Source organism: Eriocheir sinensis, unplaced genomic scaffold, assembly GCF_024679095.1.
Source record: "Eriocheir sinensis breed Jianghai 21 unplaced genomic scaffold, ASM2467909v1 Scaffold845, whole genome shotgun sequence".
Classification (NCBI taxonomy): domain Eukaryota; kingdom Metazoa; phylum Arthropoda; class Malacostraca; order Decapoda; family Varunidae; genus Eriocheir; species Eriocheir sinensis.
The window spans coordinates 72,201-96,653 of record NW_026112214.1 but is presented as its reverse complement, the minus strand read 5'-3'; the positions used below and the strand labels follow the sequence as shown (position 1 = coordinate 96,653).

Genomic DNA, 24,453 nt, shown 5'->3' with positions numbered 1-24,453 from the left:
GCATAATAGAAGAGAGAGAGAGAGAGAGAGAGAGAGAGAGAGAGAGAGAGAGAGAGAGAGAGAGAGAGAGAGAGAGAGAGAGAGAGAGAGAGAGAGAGAGAGAGAGAGAGAGAGAGAGAGAGAGGTAACATGATGCTCCCTGGTTCAGCTTTAAGTTATGACCTCTGAGGGTATGGCAGAGAGAGAGAGAGAGAGAGAGAGAGAGAGAGAGAGAGAGAGAGAGAGAGAGAGAGAGAGAGAGAGAGAGAGAGAGAGAGAGAGAGAGCGTGTGCATGGAGGAAGAACCCAAATCGACGCTCAGGAACCAGAAAATGAAAGGAGAGCGTCAAAAGGAGAAAATTCCCTCGAAGTCATGGCTGGAAACGCGATATAGAAGATGGGATTATAACGCCCGCACAAAAGAAAATGGGATGACGAGTGCCAGCAGCGGGGGGGGGGGGGGGGGCGGTATGGGAAGTCAAGTTAAAAGGAGGAAAATAAAAGGAAATTAAAGGTATTGCAGGATCTTTGAAGGTATATGGTCTTAAGGTTTTTTACTCTGCGGGATAAACTTGTCTAGAATTACCAAAAATACTGCAATTGGGATAAGAAATGGAATATAGTATGAAGCATTTTGTCTATTGCTGTGTTACTCTGCAGGATAAACTTGTCTAAATAAGGAAGAGTGTTTAATATTGTCTTAAATCTATTACTGTGGAGCATAAACTTATCTAAATTAGGAAAGATAGTTTAAATGGAAAAGAAATTGAATACGTAGGAAGAATATATAGTATGAAGTATTTTGTCTATTGCTGTGTTACTCTGCAGGATAAACTTGTCTAAATAAGAGTGTTTAATATTGTCTTAAATCTATTACTGTGGAGCATAAATTTATCTTATTTGGGAAAGATGATTGAAGATGAAAAGAAATTGAATTCGTAGGAAGTAAATTGTGCAGGATAAACTTGTCTAAATAAGAGCGTTTAATATTGTCTTAAATCTATTACTGTAGAGCATAAATTTATCTTATTTGGGAAAGATGATTGAAGATGAAAAGAAATTGAATTCGTAGGAAGTAAATTGTGCAGGATAAACTTGTCTAAATAAGTAAGGGTGTTTAGTATTGTCTTAAATCTATTACTGTGGAACAAACTTATCTTAATTGGGAAAGATAATTGAAGAGGAAAAGAAATTGAATTCGTAGGAAGTAAATTGTGCAGGATAAACTATTGTATTGTATTGTATTGGACTGTCTGAAATTTATCGTACTCGATCATAAAGTTGTCTAAATTTGCAAAGATATTTTAAGTAGGAAAAAAATTTACTACGGTATGAAGTAGATTTTCTGACGTTGTGTTACTCTGCTGGATAAACTTGTCTAAAAAAGCGAAATAATTGGAGAAAAAAATGAAATAGAAGTGAAGGTAATTGCCTGAAGCATTTTTACTCAGAATTTGTCTAATTAAGTAATAGTATTTAAGTAAGAAAAGTTATCAAATGGATGAAAAATAGATGTATCATTGAACGTGTAAATTGTCTAACCTGTTATTACTCTGCAAGGTGAAAGTGCTTAATTAATCAAACGTGTTTTAACTGAAAAATGAAATTAAAAAATGCTAGATAAAGTGAATCGCAAAACGCATAAATTTTCAAACGATTCATAACTATGCGAGATAAAAAAAATTGTGTCCATAATTAATACTACGAACTAACTTTTTATTCCTTTTTCTGCCTCTGTTTTGCCTCCTTTACTGTAAAAATAATTAGAAAAGATACAAAAAGACAAAATAACAAAAATGAATGAAAACAAAACAGACCAACACAGTCAAACACGCTAAAATAGATCTCACATTTAATATTTTTATACACGATAGGTCTGTTTGATAGGCAAAAGAAAAAAAAAATACGGTACGATACTGAAAAACAAAATAACAGAAACAATAGGTATAAAAACAGGCCCACGAACAGACAGACGGACAAACAGAAACAAACACTCAGACACACGGAAAGACAGACATATAAACACAGCCTATACACAGACAGACATACAGGCAGACATATCGACAAGTACACAAACAAACGCCCAGATTCAGACATATATCGCAGGATGACGTTGTGTTAATTGTCAAAGTTATTCAAACAGGAAAGACATTAAATACCGAAGTGACAGACAGACAAACAGCGAGGCGGAGGGAGAGACAGACAGAGAGACGGACAGAGAAATAAATAGACAGACGGAAAGAGACAGACAGAATTAATTTTGTCCCATACACAGGCTCTCAAATAGTTATGTAAAAAAAGTGTAATTCTGAGACTCTTTTTGTACAGATACATGGAAAGAGACAGACAAGTAGATAGACAGATAGACAGACAGACAGACACGTAGGCCGATAGAAAGACAGACAGACAGAGAACTAGACACTAAAAGACAGAAACATACAGGAAAAACAAACTTACCAATAGACGGAGACAGATAGAAAGAGAGATAACAGACATCGACAGACCGGTAGACAGGCAGACAGACAGACCGGCAATATGCATCTGTTGTGGGAATAAACGAAAGAAGTATTTTGCTTCGTTGCCTGAACTGAATTTGGAAGTGCTATGGAGTGACAGTGGTGGAACGCCTGTGGAGAGAGAGAGAGAGAGAGAGAGAGAGAGAGAGAGAGAGAGAGAGAGAGAGAGAGAGGGAGAGGGAGAGAGAGAGTACCCATAATTTCCCATCAGAGCAGTGTTGACGGGTTCTCTCTCTCTCTCTCTCTCTCTCTCTCTCTCTCTCTCCTCTATCTATCTATCTATCTATTCATCTATCTGCCTATCTATCCTTATTTGTCTTTGTCTATTTACACCTATATCATTATCTTCATTACGCTGCCCTTCCTCCCTCTCTCACTCACTCACTCACTCACTCACTCACTCACTCACTCACTCACTCACTCGCTCTGATGCAGGTGTGAAGGCTTAGCACCTGTCCGTGTAGTCTGAGGCCCCGACTATTGAGGTGTTGGAGTGAGGACGGAGAAGGAGGAGGAGGAGGAGGAAGAGAAAGAGAATTGAAAGGGAAAGGAAAAAGAAAGGGAAAATAAGGAAAAGTGAGGAAAAGAAGAAAGGGAGGAAAAGATGAGAGGAAAGGGAGAGATGAGTAGCCCAGTGTGAGAAAAAAAATATACAAGAGAAGGGAAAGGAGTGGGAGATGAAAGGAGAGAATTAAGAAAACGAGGAGGTGGGGAAATAGAAGAGAAGGAGGAGGAGGAGGAGAAGAATAAGGTCAAGGAGAGAGGAGTGGAATAGAAGGAAAAGATGAAGAAAGAGAAGTATTATAAGTTACGTTCTTGACTCACATAAATTCATAGCCAGTGTAAAGAAAATAGAAAGCGAATTGTCATAAAATAAAAGAATGGAATAAAAGGGAAAGGAAAAGAAAGGCAATGAAATAAAGAGAAGGGATGGGAAGGTAATGGAAGGGATGGGAAAGGAAAGGAAGGGAATGGATGGGATGGGAAAGGAAAGGAAGGGAATGGATGGGATGGGAAAGGAAAGGAAGGGAAGGAATGGAAAGGAAAGGAAAAGATAGGAAGGGAAATGAAGGGAAAGGAAAGGAAAGGAATGGAAGGGAAAGGAAAAAAAAGGAAGGGAAGGGAAGGGAAAGGAAGGGTAGGGAAATAAAAGGAAGGGAAAGGAAGGGAAAGAAAAGAAAAGAAAAAGAAAGGAAGAGAAAGGAAGGGTAGGGAAAGGAAAGGAAAGGAAAGGAAGGAAAAGAAAAGAAAAGGAAAGGAAAGGAAGGGAAGGGAAAGAAAAGGAATAGAATGAAAGAAAATGAAAAGAAATAAAGTATGGAGAGGCAAGGGAAGGTTACTCAAAATTCATAGACATTCTTAACGATTCAATGTTTATTATTTTTTTTATCATCTTTATTACAATTATTCTGATCACGCCTACATACATAATGAGTCTTTTTATAGAGCTGTAGTGACCTTAAATACTTATGGGAAGAATGACCTCGAAACACTAACACTACGAGTAACAATAACACCTCTTCTCACGTAACTGACTTCTCTTTCGGACACCTCTTCGGATTAATAACAGGAGCAGCGAGTAGCGGGCTTTCTTTTATTGTTTCCTTTTCTTTTCTTTCCCTTCCTTTCCTTTCCTGTCCTTTCCTCTCCTTCTCTTCTTTTTTGTGCCCTTGTGCTGTCTCCTTTGCTGTAAAAAAAGACTTGTGCTGTTCGTCTCCTGCACTCGACGAGGACGGAATATAATTGTGCTTTACCAAAGAGCTGAGGAAACGAAGCTGAATTATACTCTAACGATACTCTACTTAACCCCTTGACTGCGGATTTCCTACAAGAAGACATCACCAAGCTGCAGGAAGGGAACAAAAAGTGGCTGCTACAATTCAGTGAAGAAAAATGTAATATCCTGCACCTTGGGAGAGGATATCCAGCACACCAATACCACATGGGAAACACTCCACTATCCACCACAGAGGCAGAGAATGACATGGGAGTATATGTGACCAGGCTACCAGTGAAGGCGAAATCCGTGCCAATCGCAGCGACCGGGTTATTAAGCGACACTTTTCTCCTGCTATTTTTCCCCCTAGTTTTCACCTTCGCTTCTCTTCCTCATGGTATCAAACGCTGTCATCATCATCATCATCATCATTTTTATCCTCGCTGAGATTTCTTGACCCCTCTCCGTGATTCTTCCTTTCTAAACAACGCGTTCCATGCCTACTGATTTTATTCACTTATCGAACACTGCTCTCCTTTTTTTTTTTTGGCATTTTTTTCAGTAAAGGAGACGGCTCAAAGGCAAAAAAAGCAGATATGATACAAGATAGTCCGCCTCAGAAGCGGCCCCTCCTCTTCCTCCTCTTCTCTCCAACACACTTTTCTTTCTAACACTGTTCTTTTTTTTTTCTTTTTTTTTTGCATTTTTTTCAGTAAAGGAGGCGGCTCAAAGGCAAAAAAAGCAGATATGATACAATATAGTCCGCCTCAGAAGCACCCCCTCCTCTTCCTCCTCTTCTCTCCAACACACTTCTTTTCTAACACTGCTGTTCTTTCTTTTTTCTTTTTTTGCATAGACTTGTTTCAGTAAAGGATGCAGCTCAAAGGCAAAAAAAAAACAGCTATGATACAAAATACTTCGCCTCAGAAGCGGCCCCTCCTCTTCCTCCTCTTCTCTCCAACACACTTCTTTTCTAACACTGCTTTTCTTTATTCTCCTTTCACTCTACACTTCTACACTCTCTCCTAATACTTCTTCCCTTGATTAATTTTCCTACCAGTAATTTTACACTCACCAAATCTCTTAAACTATTTCCATATTAATATATCTCTCTATTTCTCTTCAGTATACACCTTTGTACATTTATCTATAGTTTGTTCTGCATCTACGAAGGAGTATATATATGTAGCATGAACAGGGGTGGGGTGGGGGGGTAGCTGAAGGGGAGGGGAGAGGGGGGCTGTATGAGAACGCCTCCCGGGTCCTCAAAAGTGTACCTCGAAGTGGGTCTTAAGTTTAGCATATATACATTTTTAAGGTGAAAATACCAAGGGGGGTGGGGGGGGGGAAGGAGGTCCACAAGTAGCCACCCTCCCCTCCATGGACCCCCAAAATCTCCTGCTGCGCTCATGACTTTGAAATAAAAATGAATGCGTGTACGTTGTGTGTGTATGTACAGAATTGTGTGTACGTGTATATGTGTGCGAGGGGTGTGGGGAGGGTGCCTGTGTATGGGGTGTGTGGGGGTGGGGGTCTGTGTATGGGGGGTGGGGGGTGGGTGTCTGTGCATCTGTGAGTGTGGAGGGGGGAGGAGTACGTGTGTGTGTGTGTGTGTGTGTGTGTGTGTGTGTGTGTGGCGTACATATGCGGTTACAGGCTGGCGTGAGTTAAGACGAAAAGAAATAAGAAAGTGACTCCATGATGCTAAGCGTTAATTAATTGACTACTCGCTACGAATCGGCGTTCCTTAAGGCGTATGTTTGCACGGTCCCCGATGCTCTGTGCTTGTGCGGAAGGGTACACACACACACACACACACACACACACACACACACACAGACACACACTCACTCATCTCTCTCTCCTCTCATAAATCAGATGCCATTTTTCACCTCAACTCCTCTCTTTCCCAGGTATCAAACGCTATCATCATCATCATCATCATCATCATTATCCTCATCGACATTTTAATTCCCTTCAACCCTTTTATTCTCTCTTTTCGTGTGTATGTTTCAGGTCTTTGTCTATGGTCTTTTTGTCCGTGCTTCACTTCGCAGGACGTTATGGCGAGTCTCGTGTCCTCGAAATGATCTCGTTGTGAAAGGAAAGATCAGGAGAGAAGAGCGCGGAGGACAGATGCAGCCTCTCACGCTAATGATGCGGAGTGTCAAGGGTAGCGAGGCGGGAGAAACTGAAGGGTCGCTTGATGGGTTAGTCCAGTGGTTCCAAAAGTAAGCGGTGGGGGGTGGGGGGGCGAGGGAAAGAGGAGCGGTAGGGGGGCGGCAAGGTGGCATTAGTGGTATTTAAAAAAGAATATCTGAGTGACAAACTCTTCATCACAGACACGAAGGTTATGGGTCGTATCATAAGACATTCAATCGCCCAAGAACACATATTTGACAAGGCTTTCGTAGGAGTTGTATGCATTTCCAGAAGTAGTTTTATGACCCTGGTGTTAGTTTGACCCTTCCTCTGTACCGTGACACTAAAGAAACGCTCATTAGAACCCGACTGACCCCCTTCTTTGACCTTTAGAAATAGTTGATGTGTTAAGCGAAAGTGCCTTGTAGTACCAAGCCAAGTGTTTAAACATCAAGAAAGAATGAAAAAGAGAAAAAGAAAAGAAAAACTATCGAAAATAATAACATCAATAAAAAAAAAACAGGAAAACCACGACATCAAGAAGAGAGAAACATAGGAAACATCATTCACCTTTCATCTTGTTTTCATTTTGCAACACACCAACTACCGAGAAAGAGGTGTGTGTTCCCATGTGTGTGTGGAGGGGGGGGAGGGGAGGGGGGGGGCTTGGAACACACCTGGAAGAAAAAGGGGTCTCAGCCTGGAAAAGTTTGGGAACCACTGGGTCAGTCAGTCAGTAAGTCCGTGAGTCAGTCAGTCAGTTAGTTAGGCCTAGTTTTCGTCAGTAATAAATCATATCAGTCTTGTGTATTAGTTGAGGTCAGTCAGTCACTTAGTCAGTTGGTCAGTCAGTCAGTCAGTCACTTAGTCAGTTGGTCAGTCAGTCAGTCAGTCAGTCCGTCAGTTCGTCCGCCAGTCAGTCAGTGAGTCAACAGGTTTTCGGTTTTGTGATGTAGTTGTGGTCAGTCAGTCAGTCAGGCAGTCATTCAGTCAGTACCAGGTAGTCAGTCAGTCAGTCAATCAGTCAATTTTCTTACGTTATAAATATTTTGTTGCATGATTTATTTGTTTTTATTCATTTCGTGGACAAAAACTTTCACACACACACACACACACACACACACACACACACACACACACACACACTCACCCATTCCCTCACTCACTCACTCACTCACTCACTCACAGATTCCACCTCCACAACCAACGCTTTCTCCACTTTGTTATTGAAAGCTTCCGCCTCGCACACTGATCCGTTGACATGGCCGTTTGTGTGTGCGTGAGCGAGGGCGTGGGCGGAGGCGTGGTGGCGCGCGCAGAAGTCGGCGATCCTGTTGCACGCTTCCCGCAGCTGCTGGTCCGGTACCGTCAGAACGATCCTCACGTAGTTGGGGAAGTCAAAGCACTGGGGAAAACGATTGAAAAGTATGATTACAGAAGATGAAGATAAAAAGTGAATCAAATCGTATTAATCATTTTATTGTCACCTAATCCCGAGAAGCGTAACATTGCTGGAAACTAATGAAAGAAAAAATGAGTAAAAATGCACGAATGTTTTAATGCCACTCCAAGAAAAGACGCAAAGGAAAAGAAGGAAAGGACCTCTCTTTCGGCCACCTCTTTGGATTCTTTTTGGGAGCAGCGAGTAGCGTTTTTTTTATTTTCTATTATTGTTTACTTTTTGTGTGCCCTTAAAAAAAAAAAAAGGTTAAAAGAGTTGTTCATAGATGTTTGGTGTTGAAAACTTCCAAATGCTGTACAGGAAATGTTAAAATCTTATGCCTTTTTAAAGAGAGGTTATAGTATAGAAAATTCCCAAATAATAATGTCAAAAAATATGATCACAAAGAGAAATTATGATAGTAAATATTCAGATACTGTACAAAGGGTTAAAGAAGTGTATTTTTTTTTTACAGCAAAGGAGACAGCTCAAGGGCACAAAAAAGGAAACAATAATAAAATAAAAAAAAAAGCCCGCTACTCGCTGCTCCTAAAAAGAATCCAAAGAGGTGGCCGAAAGAGAGGTCAATTTCGGGAGGAGAGGTGTCCAGGTACCCTCCTCTTGAAAGAAAGTTTGTGGTATCGTAAATTTCAAAGTATACAATAAAAAAATATTTGTAGAGATAAATAATAAGGTTAATAAGATGATAAAACAACAGAATCACGAAAAAAATGAAGAAAAACTTAAAGGCGTATAATATTAGTGAGGAAGAAGAGCATTGGCATTCTAAACACTGTAAAAAACAATCTGTATATAAATCTGAGAAAATACATTCATGGGGTTTTATTGCAAGAAATTCGCACAGTTTTAACAACAAAGGAGACAGCTCAAGGGCACAAAAAAAGGAAACAATAAAAAAAAAACCCGCTACTCGCTGCTCCTATACTCGAAATAAAAGCTTGAAGTAAATATGCAAAATTATTAATAAAAACACATCACTTTGGATGCTCAAGCAATAAAATCTCCCACACTGTAAAAGAGGATATATCGAAGGATTAACTGAAAGAAATAATCAATAAAAACGATAGAGCGTTAGACTCACACGTCCTTTGCCTTACGGAGACGCTGGAACGCGATGTAAACAGTGAGACGGAGAAAAGAACAGAAAAAAAGTTGTGCCAGTGAAATCTCTCGTAGCAGAAAAAGATATCAAGGAAGGAAAGCTACGTTCGTTTTGCTTGTGGTTTGGGAAATAAAATAAAAGGAAATATCGGAAAACTTAACTGAAGAAAAATATAATGTAGTTAAGTTCCAGTTGATTCCTTATAAGATTTACAGAAGATGAAGATAAAAAGGAAATCAAATCGTGTTATTCATTTTTATTGCTGGAAACTAATAAAAGAAAAAACGAGTAAAAATGCACGAATGTTTTAATGCCACTCCAAAAATAGAAGCAAAGTTAAAGAAAGAAAGGAAATGAAGGAAAGGAAAAGAAACATTGAATCTACGAAGACTATTAGAGACATTTATATAAAGAGTATTACCACGAAGACCAAAAGTAAGAGAAAGAGAAAAAAATAATGATGAGAGAGAGAGAGAGAGAGAGAGAGAGAGAGAGAGAGAGAGAGAGAGAGAGAGAGAGAGAGAGAGAGAGAGAGAGAGAGAGAGAGAGAGAGAGAGAGAGAGAGAGAGAGAGAGAGAGAGCAATATAAGGAACGAGGGCAGGAGGCAGTAATCGAAGCACTTGGGAAGAAAGAAAAAAAAAGGAAAGAGACAGAACGAGAGGAATAGAGAAAGAAAAAAAAAGTACTAATTAATGAGATTCGGGTCCAATGAGACAAATTAAACCAGGTGAAAAAATATATCGATTGTTTTTTTTCTTCATTTATTTTTAGTGTCATTGCTTTTGTTGTTGTTATTGGTGGTGGTGGTGGTAGTGTTGTTGTTGTTTTTGTTTTTGTTGTTGTTGTTGTTGTTGTTGTTGTTGTTGTTGTTGTTGTTGTTCATTAGCCGTCTAATTTGTGCAGCGATCCACGGACGGTAGCCACTAATGTTTGTTTGTTTTTGTTTTGTTTTGTTTTTTTAGTCGTTGTAATAGTAGCAGTAGTAGTAGTAGTAGCAGTAGTAGTAGTAGTAGTAGTAGTAGTAGTAGAGGTAGTAGTAGATTTATTACTTTGATTATTACCACCATTATTTTTCTATTTGTCGTTGTTGTTCTTGTTGTTGATATAGATGATACTGTAACAAGGATTAGGTAATGTTGTTGTTGTTGTTGTTGTTAATGCCTTGCTGTTTTCCTTATTGTTTTCTTTAGTTTTATTCTATTGATTCGGTTTCTTGAATACGCAGAGTAACTTAAATTCATGATGAAGACGTAGATAAGAGAGAGAGAGAGAGAGAGAGAGAGAGAGAGAGAGAGAGAGAGAGAGAGAGAGAGAGAGAGAGAGAGAGAGAGAGAGAGAGAGAGAGAGAGAGAGTAAAAGTCATGTGTGCAAATTTACCTTTTCGTAGCGTCGTGACCTTGTAAGAGTAGTCGAAGGTCAAGAAGGAATGAGTACACCTGCGTGGCTAAGGTAAACAGGTGTGTGTGTGTGTGTGTGTGTGTGTGTGTGTGTGTGTGTGTGTGTGTGTGTGTGTGTGTGTGTGGACTTGTGGGATTATCTGCTTGCATGTGTGTTTGTCTCTACTTTCTAATCTGTTTGTCTGTCTCTTTGTCTGCCTCTCAATCCCTGTCTGTTTGTCTGTCTATGATTGTCTTCCTGTATGCTATTGTCTGCCTATTGGCCTCTGTCTGTCACTTTGTCTGTCCATCTGTTTATGCGTCTGTTTGTGTTGTGTCTGTCTGTCTGGTCAACATTCTCCTTTGTGTGTCTCTGTCTGTCTCTTTGTCTGTCCATCTGTTTATGCGTCTGTTTGTGTTGTGTCTATCTCTCTGGTCAACATTCTCCTTTGTGTATGTCTCTATAGCTATCTTTAACGGTATCTATGTATCACCTGTGTATCACCTGTATCACCTATATGTATACCTGAAACGCCTATGTCTTTGTATGCCTGTCTTTACCTGTCTCAATGTGCGTAGCTATCTCACCTTGAATGACCCTTTACTCACCTTGCCCGGCAGGCAGAAGACGGACTCCTCGGAAATGAGTCTCTCCACGAAGTCGAGGTCGTTCTTGAGGGCCGGGAAGCTTGCCATCTCCACGCCCACCTGAGGAGACAGTGAGGGTGAGTGTTGACCGTTCATTAGTATTAGTTTTGCATTGGTGTGATTTTGCATTGTTACTGGTTTTGTACTGGTGGTGATCATGTTCAGGGTTTTGTTGATAATGAAATGGCGTTGAGCGTTGGCGAAGAACGCGAGGGAAAGACGGAGAGAGAAACGAGGAAAGGAAGAAAGTCGAGGAAAAATAGACGTAAAGTGAATAAAAAAAGAAAAAAAAACGAAGAGAGAAAAGTAAGGTGTTTATGAAGAGAGAGAGAGAGAGAGAGAGAGAGAGAGAGAGAGAGAGAGAGAGAGAGAGAGAGAGAGAGAGAGAGAGAGAGAGAGAGAGAGAGAGAGAGAGGACGCGCCAAAACGGAGAGATTGCGCAGCACGATGAGTTTTTGTTTTCTTTAAGAGGCGTGAAAGGAAAAAGGAAAGAAGGAAAAGTCATGGTGATTCGTGTCTGGAAGGGCGAATATTTGGTGGCCTTAGAATCTTTCCTAGTGATGCAGTTGTTGTTGTTGTTGTTGCTGTTTATTTTTTTATTTGTATTATCGCTTTTCATCATCATCGTCGTTATTTTAATCTGTTTGTTATTTTCCCAACACGTTAATTCGCCTTCTCACGATTCTTCTAATTTTCTCTACTCCATTTTCTTTTTTTCCTCTTTCTATTCTTCCAAGACCACCATCATCATCGTTTTTTTCCTTCTTCCTCGCGATTCTTCTAATTTTCTCTACTCCATCTTTCTTTCTTTTTTCCCCTCTTTATATTCTTCCAAGACCACCATCATCATCTCCTCCTCCTTCTCCTCCGCCTCCTCTTCTAATCCTTCTCTTATAATACATCGTTTTTTTTCCTTTTTCCTCGCGATTTTTCTAATTTTCTCTACTCCATCTTTCTTCTTCTTTTTTCCTCTTTATAATCTTCCAAGACCACCAATCATCATGTCCTCCTCCTTCTCCTCCGCCTCCTCTTCTAATCCTTCTCTATAATACCTCGGGTTTTTTTTTCCTCCTTCCTCCTCGTCTATTTCTTCCTTTCATTTTTCTCTCTTCAATCTTATTCCTCTACTTCGCTGCCATTCGACTTCCTCCTTTTACAACAAACCATCACTAATATGTCTTCCTTTTCTAACACTCCAAATTACTCTTTGAAAAATGTATCTTGTCTTTCACGCCAAAAACAAAATCAAATATATAAAATTGGCTAATTCTACTGATTATATGCGTGAAAGCACGTAGAAAATATAAGAAGCGCAAAATATAAAACCATGTAAATTATATAAAGAACTGAACCACGAAAAATTCAACCAGGTTAATAACATAAAAAAAAAGAGAAAAGCTAAACCCTTATACCTTAACATAAGAAAAACCAACAATTTAACCACAAAAACATAATATAAGAAAATAACATATCGGGCTTTTTTGCATCATTATTCGTGCGTCTTTGAACTTCCTCCTTTACAATTACAAAAATACAAAAAAAAAAGAATAAATAAACAGAATATTTCGTAGACAGGGCAAGACAAAAGAAGAATAAGGAGAAGCATCAGGATCGTCAAGGGCATCGTCAGCCTCAGTCTCAGCGTTGTGCAAACTCATGGGCCGCATCCCTTGGCTCAGCGGTTGCCATGACGACGCGGACGCCAACGCTAAAACGATGACGCAATCCTATCCAGCTGTTTTCCGCGGAGACAAACAAACGGCGAGCGACGGAGAGGCGTGTTTGCAGAGTGGACGAGGCGTGGGAGGAGGAGGAGGAAGAGGAGGAGGATGAGAGGTGATGGTGATGGAGGTGGAAGAGGATGAAGAAGAGGAAGAAAATGGAGCAGAGAAAAAGAAGAAATGGGGGAGGAAAAAGGAATAAAGAAAGCATTGTAGGGGGAAGAGGAGGAGGAGGTGATGGTGGAGGAGGAGGAAAAAGAGATAGATAGAAGAGAGAAAAGAAGAAATAGGAAAGGAAGAAGGAATAAAAACAACATTGGAAGAGGAAGGAGGAGGAGGAGGGGGAGGAGGAGGAGGTCATGGAGTAGAAACATGAAGAAGAAGATAAAGAAAGAAGAGAGAAAAGAAGGAAAAAAATAAACAGTTGAAGGAAAATGAAAATAGAAGAGACATTGAAGGGATAGAAAGAGAAGGAGAAGAAGAAGCGATTTTGGTGTTATTGAAGGAAAATAAAGTAGACGAATAACATTGAAGAGAGAAAAATTATAAGAAGGAATGGACGAGGAAGAAGAGGAAAACAAACGAAATATTGTAAAAGAAGGATTAGAAGATGAGAAGAAGGAGGAGGAAGAGGATATGATAATCGTGGTGTTGGAAGAATAAAGAAGATGAAAAAAGAAGGAAAATGGAGTAGAGAAAATTGAGAACAGAGAAGGGAGAAGAAGAGGTGAAAGATACGGTAAGGAAAGAAGGAGGAGGTGGAGAAGAAGAAATACGAGAGAGAGAGAGAGAGAGAGGAGGAAGGAGAAACGTGGGAGGAGAAAAATAAAAAGAAGAAGGAGGAGGAGGAGAAGGGAAAAGAAGGGATGAAAGATATTGTAAGGAAAGAAGGAGGAGGTGGAGAAGAAGAAGAAAGACGAGAGAGAGAGAGGAGGAAGGAGAAACGTGGGAGGAGAAAAATAAAGAGAAGAAGGAGGAGGAGGAGAAGGGAAAAGAAGGGATGAAAGATATTGTAAGGAAAGAAGGAGGAGGAGGAGAGGAAGAAAGACGAGAGAGAGAGAGGAGGAAGGAGAAACGTGGGAGGAGAAAAATAAAGAGAAGAAGGAGGAGGAGGAGAAGGGAAAAGAAGGGATGAAAGATATTGTAAGGAAAGAAGGAGGAGGTGGAGGAGAGGAAGAAAGACGAGAGAGAGAGAGGAGGAAGGAGAAACGTGGGAGGAGAAAAATAAAGAGAAGACGGAGGAGGAGGAGGAGGAGGAGGAAGAGGAGGAGATCTTAGGAAGTTAAAGAAGACGTAATACTGAAAAAAGAGGAGAAAGAGAAAGGGGAAAGAGGACGTTAGAGAGAGAGAGAAGCGTTCAAGGAGAATGAGGAGGAGGAGGAGGAGGAGGAGGTAAAAAAAAAAAAGGAGAGACGGATCTTTGTTTGGCCGCCGCTGGAGGAGAGAGGAAGAAGAGACGGAACGAGGCACGAAACGGAAACTTTGCCAGAGACGAAAAAAAATAAGGAAAGTTTTATCGGATGTGGCGTATAAGAAGACAAGGAGGAGGAGGAGGAGGAGGAGGAAGAAGAGGAGGAGGAGGAGGAGGAAAACTTTACGCTGGTGTGAGTGGTGATGGGTAACACGTTCACACACACACACACACACACACACACACACACACACACACTTGTCAAATCGTTCCTGCCATGTTTTTTTTTCCCATTATCGTGTGTGTGTGTGTGTGTGTGTGTGTGTGTGTGTGTGTGTGTGTGTGTGTGTGTGTGTGCCTTTTACAATAATCTCCTTTGGTCTTTTACTATAATCTTTTCCGGCCTTTTACTATAATCTCCTTTGGCCTTTTCTATAATCTTGGCCTTTCGTTCTTTTTTCATTTCCTGGAGTAGCGTTTAGTGGACTCTTTTTCTTAAGGCTTCTGTTTTTACCCTTGAGCTGCCTCCCTTACCGTAAAAAATATTAAACCCAGAAGACCATATCGAACTCTAGACATCCATTCCACCACCACCACCACTCAGCCACTCACCACCACCACCACCACCACTCAGCCACTCACCATCATGTACATCGCACCCTGAGGCATGACGGGGCACAGGCCAGGCACCTCCCGCAGGACGGAGTAGGACATCTCAGCGTTGGCCTGCGCGGGGGAGAGAAAATGAGAGTAAATGAGATGAATGAGTGAGTGAAATGAAGGAAGAGAGAGAGAGAGAGAGAGAGAGAGAGAGAGAGAGAGAGAGAGAGAGAGAGAGAGAGAGAGAGAGAGAGAGAATAAAAGGAAGTAGAAGGGAAATTTAAAAGAAAAGTTAAAAAAGAAAAGGAAAATGAAGAAGAAATGATGAAATGGAGATAGTACTCAGCTTCCCGGAAGAGAGAGAGAGAGAGAGAGAGAGAGAGAGAGAGAGAGAGAGAGAGAGAGAGAGAGAGAGAGAGAGAGAGAGAGAGAGAGAGAGAGAGAGAGAGAGAGAGAGAGAGCACTGATAATCTTCACATCACCAACCTCATATAAATGGATTCACTTAAATACATAAAAATAAATTAGTTAAACACACGTTACTTGTCTTACCATTATCATCATTAAGAATAACTCCTACTACTACTACTACTACTCTCTGCCTCAATATTTTACTATCTTAACAGAGCTGAGAGATAGTAAATAGGAATGGAGGAAACTAGAGAAACATGGAAAAGGAGGATAAGGTTAAATGGTAAAATGAAGGTCAGGGAAATTAGACGTTTGGCGCAAATAGGAGAAAAAGAACAAGAAAAAGAAAAATAATTAACCCACCTATCAATTAACTCACCTATACACCTGCCAATCACATGAACCGTCTTACCTGTAATTAACCTTTGGGGAGGAGAGAGGAACTTACCTAAAATATTAATAAACGGTCATAAAGCTTTTTGCGTAACATTTCCGGAACAACTTTTTTTTACAGTAAAGAAAGGAGAGAAAAGAAGATGGAGAGAACGGAAGGGAGAGAAAAGGTGGAGAAAAAGGAAAGGAGAGAAAAGAAGATGGAGAGAATGGAAGGGAGAGAAAAGGTGGAGAGAAAGGAAAGGAGAGAAAAGAAGATGGAGAGAACGGAAGGGAGAGAAAAGGTGGATAGAAAGGAAAGGAGAGAAAAGAAGATGGAGAGAACGGAAGGGAGAGATAAGGTGGAGAGAAAGGAAAGGAGATAAAAGAAGATGGAGAGAACGGAAGGAAGAGAAAAGGTGGAGAGAAAGGAAAGGAGAGAAAAGAAGATGGAGAGAACGGAAGGGAGAGAAAAGAAGATGGAGAGAAAAGGTGGAGAGAAAGGAAAGGAGAGAAAAGAAGATGGAGAGAACGAAAGGGAGAGAAAAAGTGGAGAGAAAAGAAGATGGAGAGAACGAAAGGAAGAGAAAAGGTGGAGAAAAAGGAAAGGAGAGAAAAGAAGGAGAGAACGGAAGGAAGAGAAAAGTTGAAGGGAAAGGAAAGGAGAGAAAAAAAAGATGAGAAATATAAAAGATGGAAAAGAAGATGGAAGGGGGGAAGGAAAGGATGCCGTTTTGTGGCGATAAATAGAAAAAATAAAATAAAAAATTAAGTAAAAGGACTGTACTGTAGTGGAAGAGGAGGAAAAAAAAAGGAAAAAATGGATTGGGGAAAAAAAAGAGAAGTCTAGGTTTTGCTACGATACTAAAAGAGGAAAAAGGGAAGGAAAGAACTATTATGACGCAAGAGAGGACAACAAATAGAAAGGACACAGAATATAGGAAAAGGGACATTATTACATAGGAGTACAAGAAGAAAAGAAAAGAAAGAAAAGAGGTGAGGAAAAAGGGAAAATGGGAAAGGTATAGAAAAAGGAGTAAAGAATTATAGGAAGAGGAGAGGAAAACAAAGGATAAAAACAGGAAGAAAGAGAAGGAGGAAAGGAGGGAAAAAAAGGTGGGAGAGAGTAAGAAGAGGAAAACAATAGGCCTTTTGTGGTTTTTTTATACCAGAATGGGGAAAAAAAAGATAGGGAAGAGGGGCTTGTTGGAATATATGTGGGAAGATGGCATCAGAGAGAGAGAGAGAGAGAGAGAGAGAGAGAGAGAGAGAGAGAGAGAGAGAGAGAGAGAGAGAGAGAGAGAGAGAGAGAGAGTTAGGTAGATGAATAGTTCTGGAAATAAGAGATTTTAATACGAGGAAAAGGAAAGGAGGAACGTTTTGTGTCGAAATATGTATCTATGGGAAGAGAAAATGTTGGGTTAAGAAGAAGAGGGAAAAATGAAGGAGAAGAGAGAGAGGGAGAGAGTAGGAAAGGAGATGAGAGGAGAAAGCTGTAGGCATCGAGAGGAAAACACAGAGATAAGAAAACTGAATTAATAAAGAAAGGAAGAAGAGAAGAGTGAACTTGACATAGAAAGAGAGACAAGAAGAGGAGATAGAGGGAGAGGAGAAAACAGAGAAAACAGGAGAAACTAGAGAAGAGAAGACAAATTAAAGGACAAGAAGTTAATGAAAGGAAGAAAGAAAGAGAGAGATATCAGGAAAGATGAAGAAGAGAAGAGAAAAAAATAGAAAAATAATAGAAAAGAAAAGAAAAAGAAGATCAGGTAAGGACTCATTGTATACGGAACGGAAGAAGAGAAATTGAGGGAGATGGGAGGAGAATGAGGAGAGTTTAGGGAGGAAACTGGAGATGCTTACGGGGGAGGAGGAGGAGGAGGAGGGAAGGGAGGGAGGAGGAAATGGAGGAAAGAGGGAAGGGGGGGGAGGAAATGGAGGAGAGATGGGGGGGTAAGGGGGAGGGAAAGAAGGGAAAGGAATAAGATGGGACGTGTGTGTGTGTGTGTGTGTGTGTGTGTGTGTGTGTGTGTGTGTGTGTGTGTGTGTGTGTGTGTGTGTGTGTTTCTGAATGTCCCTCTGGTCGCGTGTGGGTGGAGGAAACCATTGTGTGTGTGTGTGTGTGTGTGTGTGTGTGTGTGTGTGTGTGTGTGTGTGTGTGTGTGTGTGTGCGCGGACGCCACACGCCCTGAGATGCATAACAAGTATTAGATGACCGATCTCCCCCTACACACACACACACACACACACACACACACACACACACGCACTCTCTCTCTCTCTCTCATCTATCTATCTATCACTAACACACAAACTTAACCATAACTAACACTTAACAAACTCCACACCTTTCACCATCACCACCACCACCATCACCATCATCATCATCAGGAGCCCATGACGTCAAAGGGCTTGGACCAATGGGAGGCGAGCAGCACCCCCCCCCTCCCCCCTCCTTTCCCCACCCCCGCTGCAGCCAATCAGGGCGCACGAGGAACCTACCCTGCCGTTGGAGTCCTAGGCTTGTGCAACACGGAAATATTAACAGGGACACGTTTTCTCTTATTAACGCGCGGATTTGTGGGGATACTTCGTCATTGTTCGACAGGGATTGTTGGGGGGGCAGGAGGGGGAGGGGGGAAGAGGGAGGGAGGGGGGATATACAAGGGAAGGGAGAGAGAAATGGGAAAGGGGTTATGGATAGGGAGGGATTGAGGGAAGAAAAAGGGAAAGGGCAGAACAGAGAAAGGGAGATGACAAAGGCTATGGAAGACGAAGAAGGGGGAATATAGAAGGGAAGGGAGAGAGAAATGGGAAAAGGGTTATGGATAGGGAGATAGGGAAGAAGGGAAGAAGGAAAAGGGCAGAACAGAGAAAGGGAGATGACAAAAGGCTATGGAAGACGAAGAAGGGGGAATATAGAAGGGAAGGGAGGGAGAAATGGGAAAGGGTTATGAATAGGGAGATAGGTATGGAGGGAAGAGGAAGGGAAGGGAAGAAGGGAAAGGGCAGAACAGAGAACGGGAGATGACAAGGCTTATGGAAGAGGAAGAAGGGAGGGAAGGGTTAGGGAAAAGGCATGGAGGGAGACAGGAAAAGGAGGGAGAAGGAATGGGTTATGGAAATGAATAGAGAAAGGGGAGGGAGAGGAGGGGAGAAGATAAAGGACAGAAGAGAGAGAGAGAGAGAGAGAGAGAGAGAGAGAGAGAGAGAGAGAGAGAGAGAGAGAGAGATTTAAACATGGCTATAGAACAGGAATTAATCTTATACCAAGTTGTTCACCTCCCTCTCTCTCTCTCTCCATACCCATTCTCTTCATTCTTCGTCTCTCCATTATCCCTTTTCTCTTCCTCCCCTTCATATCCATCCTCTTTCCCATTCTCTCTACCCTCTTCAATGCCCCTTCATCGCCTCTCGTCCCTCTATCCCTCCCCATCCATACCTCTCTCCCCCCATACCCGTTCCTCCCTTCAACTCTCTCCCCTCACACCTGACGTCCCTCACCGTGCCCCCTCCAGTAAGGTGTATACGAACAGGTGCACTAGTGAAGGTCAGGTGTCCAGTATGTCTTTGCTAACATGGCTTGAGGCGGTGGGAGGGTTGGTATTGGTGGTGATGGCGGTCAGGTGAGGTTAAGGTGAACGCTTAGATTTCTCTCTGCGTACGCCGCTAAGATGCAGAGAGGGGACCAGATAGCTATACGCGAGAGGGATGCTGTGTTGATATGGGTCCCTGCTTAACGTTTGATGTCAGTAAGAAGGGATGCTGGTCGTTGTAAATAGGTGTAAGATGAGGTTAATAAGATGACCCTGCTGTTACTTACTACTGCTGGTCTTCTTTTGTTTGGCATTAGAAAAAAAAGGGTTGATTATTATTTTATTTTTTTAGGATGAATTGTGTAAGTCGCGTGTTTTTTTTTTTTTTTTTTTTCTTTTTTCTTTTGGCATCAGAGGACACGGCTCAGGGGCAATTAAAAGGGAAACCAAAAAAAAAACTCTACTCGCCGCTCCTATAAAAGATAACAGTAAAGAGTAGCCACAAGAGAGGTCAATTTCGGGTGTATGAAGCCGTGAATTGAGTGAACTGAGGTGTCTGTAGAATGTGTATGTTTATTTTTCATTCATTTCTTCCTTTCACTTTCCGTTTTTTTATATATTTTCCTTCATTTTTTTTTATCGACATTTAATCTCTCATTGTCTGGTGGGTTTCTGCTTCATCTCTAACTATTTTTGCTTCATCTTCCTACTCATAATCTTTATCTTCACTCTCCTCTTATAATCGGGGGCTTCGTGGTGCAGTGGTTAGCACACTCGGCCCACAAACGAGAGAGCCTGGGTTCGATTTCCGGGCGGAGTGTAAAATTTTGAGCGGCTTCTCCGATACCCTACGCCCCTGTCCACCCAGCAGTGAATGGATACCAGGTAATAATCGGGGGTCGTGTCCCGTCTCCTGGGGTCTCCAATGATTACTTCCCCGTCTGTCTCTCTCCGGCGTATGACCACAGATGTTGCGCCGACTAAACGAAACTTTTTCCTCTTATAATCCACCCGACCTTCCTTTATCAAAACCGGTTTCTACTTAAAGGAAAAAACGCGGCACATAATATAATTTAAAGGGGGAACTCGTCTAGTTTTTTCTTCTGTTCCCCACGACGGTTGTGTATTGTTGTGTCTGAAGAGAGAAGAGGGAGAGGAGGAAGGAGGAGGAAGAAGAAAGAGAAGGTGGATGGGGTGGAGAGGAAGTGTGGAAGGACGGAGAAAGAAAATGTGTTTAAAGAAAGATGAAGGAAGAAGGGAAAGAGGAGGAGGAGGAGGAGGAGGAGAGAAGAGGGAGAGTAAGGAGGAGGAATAAGAAAAAAGAGGAGGTGGATGGGGTGGAGAAAGAAAATTAACCCAAGCAATGTGTCTAAAAAAAAATGAGGGAAGAGAGGAGGAGGAGGAGGAGGAGGAGGAGGAGCTGGACAGGGTGGATAGCGTAAGTGGAGGGGAAGAGAAACAAAATTATCGCTAACTGTGTACCGAAAGAAAGAAGGCGAGAGGAGGAGAGGAGGAAGAGGAGAAGAGGTGGATCAGGTGTAATGGAAATGTGGAAGAGTAAAGAAACAATAGTATTCTAACAGTTTATCTAAGAGAGAAGGGAGGGAGAGGAGGTGGATGGGGGGATAGAAAATGTGGAGGAGATGAGAAGCAATATGATATCTAGCACTGTGTCTAAAGAAAGGAGACGAGAGAGGTGAGGAGGAGGAGGAAGAGGAAGTGAACGAGAAGGTGGATAGGGTGGATAGGGAGTGTGGAAGAGTGGAAGAACAAAATTACCCAGGCATATTTCTATTTAGACCTGTCTCTCCCATATTCCCTTCATTTCCAGGGCGGCCTAAATTTAATTCCAGTAAGGTGAGGAAGGGATGAAATGGGACTTGGTGAGTGGACTAATTTTTGGTGTGTACGGAGAATGGTAGGAAGAGAGAGAGAGAGAGAGAGAGAGAGAGAGAGAAGAGAGAAGAGAGAAGAGGCAAGATTAGAGGAAAGAAAAGAGGAGGAAAAAAGAACGATGCTTGGAGGTGAAAAGTGAAGGATGAATTAGTGGATGAGAGAGAGAGAGAGAGAAGAGAGAGAGAGAGAGAGAGAGAGAGAGAGAGAGAGAGAGAGAGAGAGAGAGAGAAGAGGCAAGATTAGAGGAAAGAAAAGAGGAAGATAGATAGATGCTTGGAGGTGAAAATTGAAGGATGAGTAAGCGGATGAGTGGATGAGTAAATGAGTGTTCAAGAGGTATTTAGGGAAAAAGATTAGAAAAAAACATTAGCTATACAACCTCTCCACTCTCTATCATATCAAAATCCTTTATTCATCGTTACAGATATTTTTGATATGATTTTAAATTCGAGTTTTAATATAAGTAATTTAAGAGCAATTTGTACACTGCTACTTTATACCGCCTGGTGAGCTTATTATTATTATTATTATTATTATTATTATTATTATTATTATTATTATTATTATTATTATTATTATTATTATTATTATTATATTTTCTCTTCTTCCTCGCTTTGAAAATTATGGATAGCGGGTGAAGGTGTTGGTGGATAAGGCAGAGGTGGATGAGGGTGTGAGATGACGGGTGAAAGTAGATGAGGATGAGTAGATACTGATGGTGGGTGACAATGAGTATGGATGACGAGTGGGTGAAGATAGATGGTAGTGAGTGAATGAATAGTGAGTGGTGAGCAACAAAAGTGGGTGATGATGATGATGAGTAGCTGGGTGTGGCTGAGTGGGTGAGGGTGGGTGAGTAGAGTGCGGGTGAGTGCGTTATCCGGTCCCCTCACAGATTCTCAAAAGGAGGACTAATTGGGGCTGAGCGGACGTGCGCGAACGCTTATTCAATATCGAGTAATGTGATAGTTGCTTCATCTCCCTCCCTTGCCTCCCGTCACTTCCCTTCCCTTCCCTTGACTTCCCTTTCCCTTCCCCTGCCTCTCCTTTCCTGTCCTCGCTTCCTTCCTTCCTCCCTTTCCCTTCCTTTACCTTGCCTTTCCCTTCCCTTCCCTTGCCTTGCCTTTCTTTTCCATTCCTTTCCCTTGACCTCCTTTCTCCTCTTTTCCCTTCCTTCACCTTGTATTTCCTTCCCCTGCCTTGCCTTCCCTTCCTTTACCTTGCCTTTCTTTTCCATTCCTTTCCTTTCCCTTCCCTTGACTTCCCTTCTCCTCCTTTCCATTCCTCCACCGTGTATTTCCTTCCCCTGCCTTGCCTTCCCTTCCCTTGCCTCTCCTTCCCATTCCCTTCCCTTCCCTTGCCTTGCCTTTCCTTTCCTTCCATTGCCTTCCCTTCTCTTCCCTTGCCTTTCCTTCCCTTTCCTTTCCTTCCCTTCCCTTTCCTTGCCTTTCCTTCGGTGGTTCATCTCCCTGCCTCCCTTCCCTTCTCTTCCCTTGCCTTCCCCTTTCCTTCCTTAGCTTTGTTTCCTTACTTCCTTCCTTCTTCCTTGCTGCTCTCCTCCTCGAATTCCTCTCCTTTATGCTTTTTATTTTCTTCGTTTATATATTCTATTACTATTCTCCCCTCTCCTCCTTGTCTTCTCCCCTTCTTTCCTCGCTTGCTTCCTTCTTTGTTTCTTGTTCTCCTTTCACGACGAACTCATTCATACATTGTTGCTCTCATCTCCCTCCATTCTGTTTTTATTTCTTCTTCCTTTATTCATTCTTCATTCATTCCCTCATTCGTCTGTTTCTGCTGCCACAAACAGTTCTCCTTCTTCGTATATACACACTCATTAGTCTGCCCTCAAATGTATATCGTGGAACAGTTCACCGATGAGCAGATGCGAGGCAAGAGCAGAAATGGATGAATGGGAACATGAATGAATTGATAAATGAAGAAAATTAATAGAAAAACAAAGGGGGAGGTGACAGCAAGTTGAGCAAAAAAAAATTAGTAACAGGAGCGATGAGAAAATGAAAAAAAAAGGGGAGGGGAGATGACAGCAAGTTGAGTAAAAAAAATGAGTAACAGGAGCGATGAGGAAAAAAAAAAAAAAGAGAGGGAGATGACAGCATGTTGAGTAAAAAAAATTAGTTACAGGAGCAATGAGAAAATGAAAAAAAAGGGGGAGGGGAGATGACAGCAAATTGAGTTAAAAAAAAATAGTAACAGGAGCGATGAGAAAATGAAAAAAAAAAGAAAAAAGAGAGGGAGATGACAGCAAATTGAGTAAAAAAAAATGAGTTACAGGAGCGATGAGAAAATGAAAAAAAATAAAAAGGAGGGGGAGATGACAGCAAGTTGAGTAAAAAGAAAAGTAACAGGAGCGATGAGTCGGAAAATGAAGCTATTGATGGATTGCCTGACCGAGCGGCTAATCAACTAATGGTTTCACTGATTGATTGTCTTATAGATTAGTTCGTTGGCTGACCGACTGCCCGGCTGACTAACTGATCAAGTCATCACACACACACACACACACACACACACACACACACACACACATGGAACACGCACGCAACACATAGAACGCACACCCAATACATTCGCAGCTAATCATATTTATTTAGCGTAATTGGTTGATTAAGACATTTCACTTTCTGCAGGTTAAGCGACCCTTCATTTTCCTCCCCCTCCCTCTCCTCCTCGCCTCCTTCCTTCCCTCCTTTCTTTCCCTTCCCCTCCCCTTTCTTCTCCTAGCCTTTCCTTCCCCTGCCCTTCCGTTTCCTCCCTTGTCTTCTATCCTCGCTTCGTTCCTTCCTTCTTTCCTTCTCTTCCCATTCCTTCCCAGAGCAGAGAGGAGTAGGAAAAAAAGGGAAGAAGGGAGAGAAAAGTTAAAGAATGAAATGGTAGGGAAGGATTAGAGGAAGATGTAAGAAAGATGAGGCAGGAAGGAGAAAGAGAAGAAAGAAGAGCAGATGGAGAAAAGACGAGAGCAGAAAGATGAAGGAGAAGAAAGAGAAAAATAGAAAAAAGAATTAACTGTCGCCTCAATACCTTGGGATAAAACTTACAACTCTACAAGCAAAATAGGAGGAAGGGAAACTGGAGGAAACATTAATCAGAAAGGAGAAGGAAAAGAAGAACAAGAACAAGAAGAACAAGAACAAAAACAACAACAACAAGAGGAAGACGAGATAAGGGAGAAAATTCACCCAGATACGAAAAAAAAAATAACATGGAAAACAAGAAAAAGGAAAAAAAAACAGTTGGTCAAGCACAGGACAAGAACAAGAAAAACAACTCACTTTCACCCATACACCTGCAAATCACACTCACCTCCCTACCTTTAATTAACCAGCCGGGGGAAGTTACCTGAACCAAGAGAGTCCCGCCTTACCTGTATCACGGTGAGGGTGTCGGTGAAGAAGGAGGGCGGCGTGTTGGCGAGGATAGAGGGCAGCGCGCCTTGGACCAGGGTGTTGCTACCGATGATCCGCTGACTGAGTGACTGAAGGCCTTTGCGTACCTGTGGGGGGGGAAGACGAAGGGGTGAGATGGGACAGATGGGAGTAGGTGAA

At 41.8% G+C, this 24,453-nt stretch overlaps 1 protein-coding gene across 2 annotated transcripts in view; it reads right to left on the bottom strand.

Moving 5' to 3' along the window:
- Window positions 1-3,851: 3,851 nt before the first annotated feature.
- Window positions 3,852-24,453, bottom strand: part of LOC126994668 (tyrosine aminotransferase-like) — a 58,242-nt gene continuing 37,640 nt past the window's right edge. Inside the window, exons 7-11 of one of the 2 annotated variants that reach the window (XR_007749411.1) lie at window positions 24,273-24,401; window positions 14,718-14,801; window positions 10,905-11,003; window positions 5,179-7,759; window positions 3,852-4,870 (exon numbers count right to left, since the gene is read on the bottom strand). Coding sequence is in view for 1 of the 2 variants with exons in the window: in XM_050853957.1 (XP_050709914.1) it covers window positions 7,529-7,759; window positions 10,905-11,003; window positions 14,718-14,801; window positions 24,273-24,401 (543 nt within the window). In the remaining variant the exon portion in view is untranslated. Of the gene's footprint in view, window positions 4,871-5,066; window positions 7,760-10,904; window positions 11,004-14,717; window positions 14,802-24,272; window positions 24,402-24,453 lie in introns of those variants that run through there. The other variant, XM_050853957.1, reaches the window with a different exon arrangement.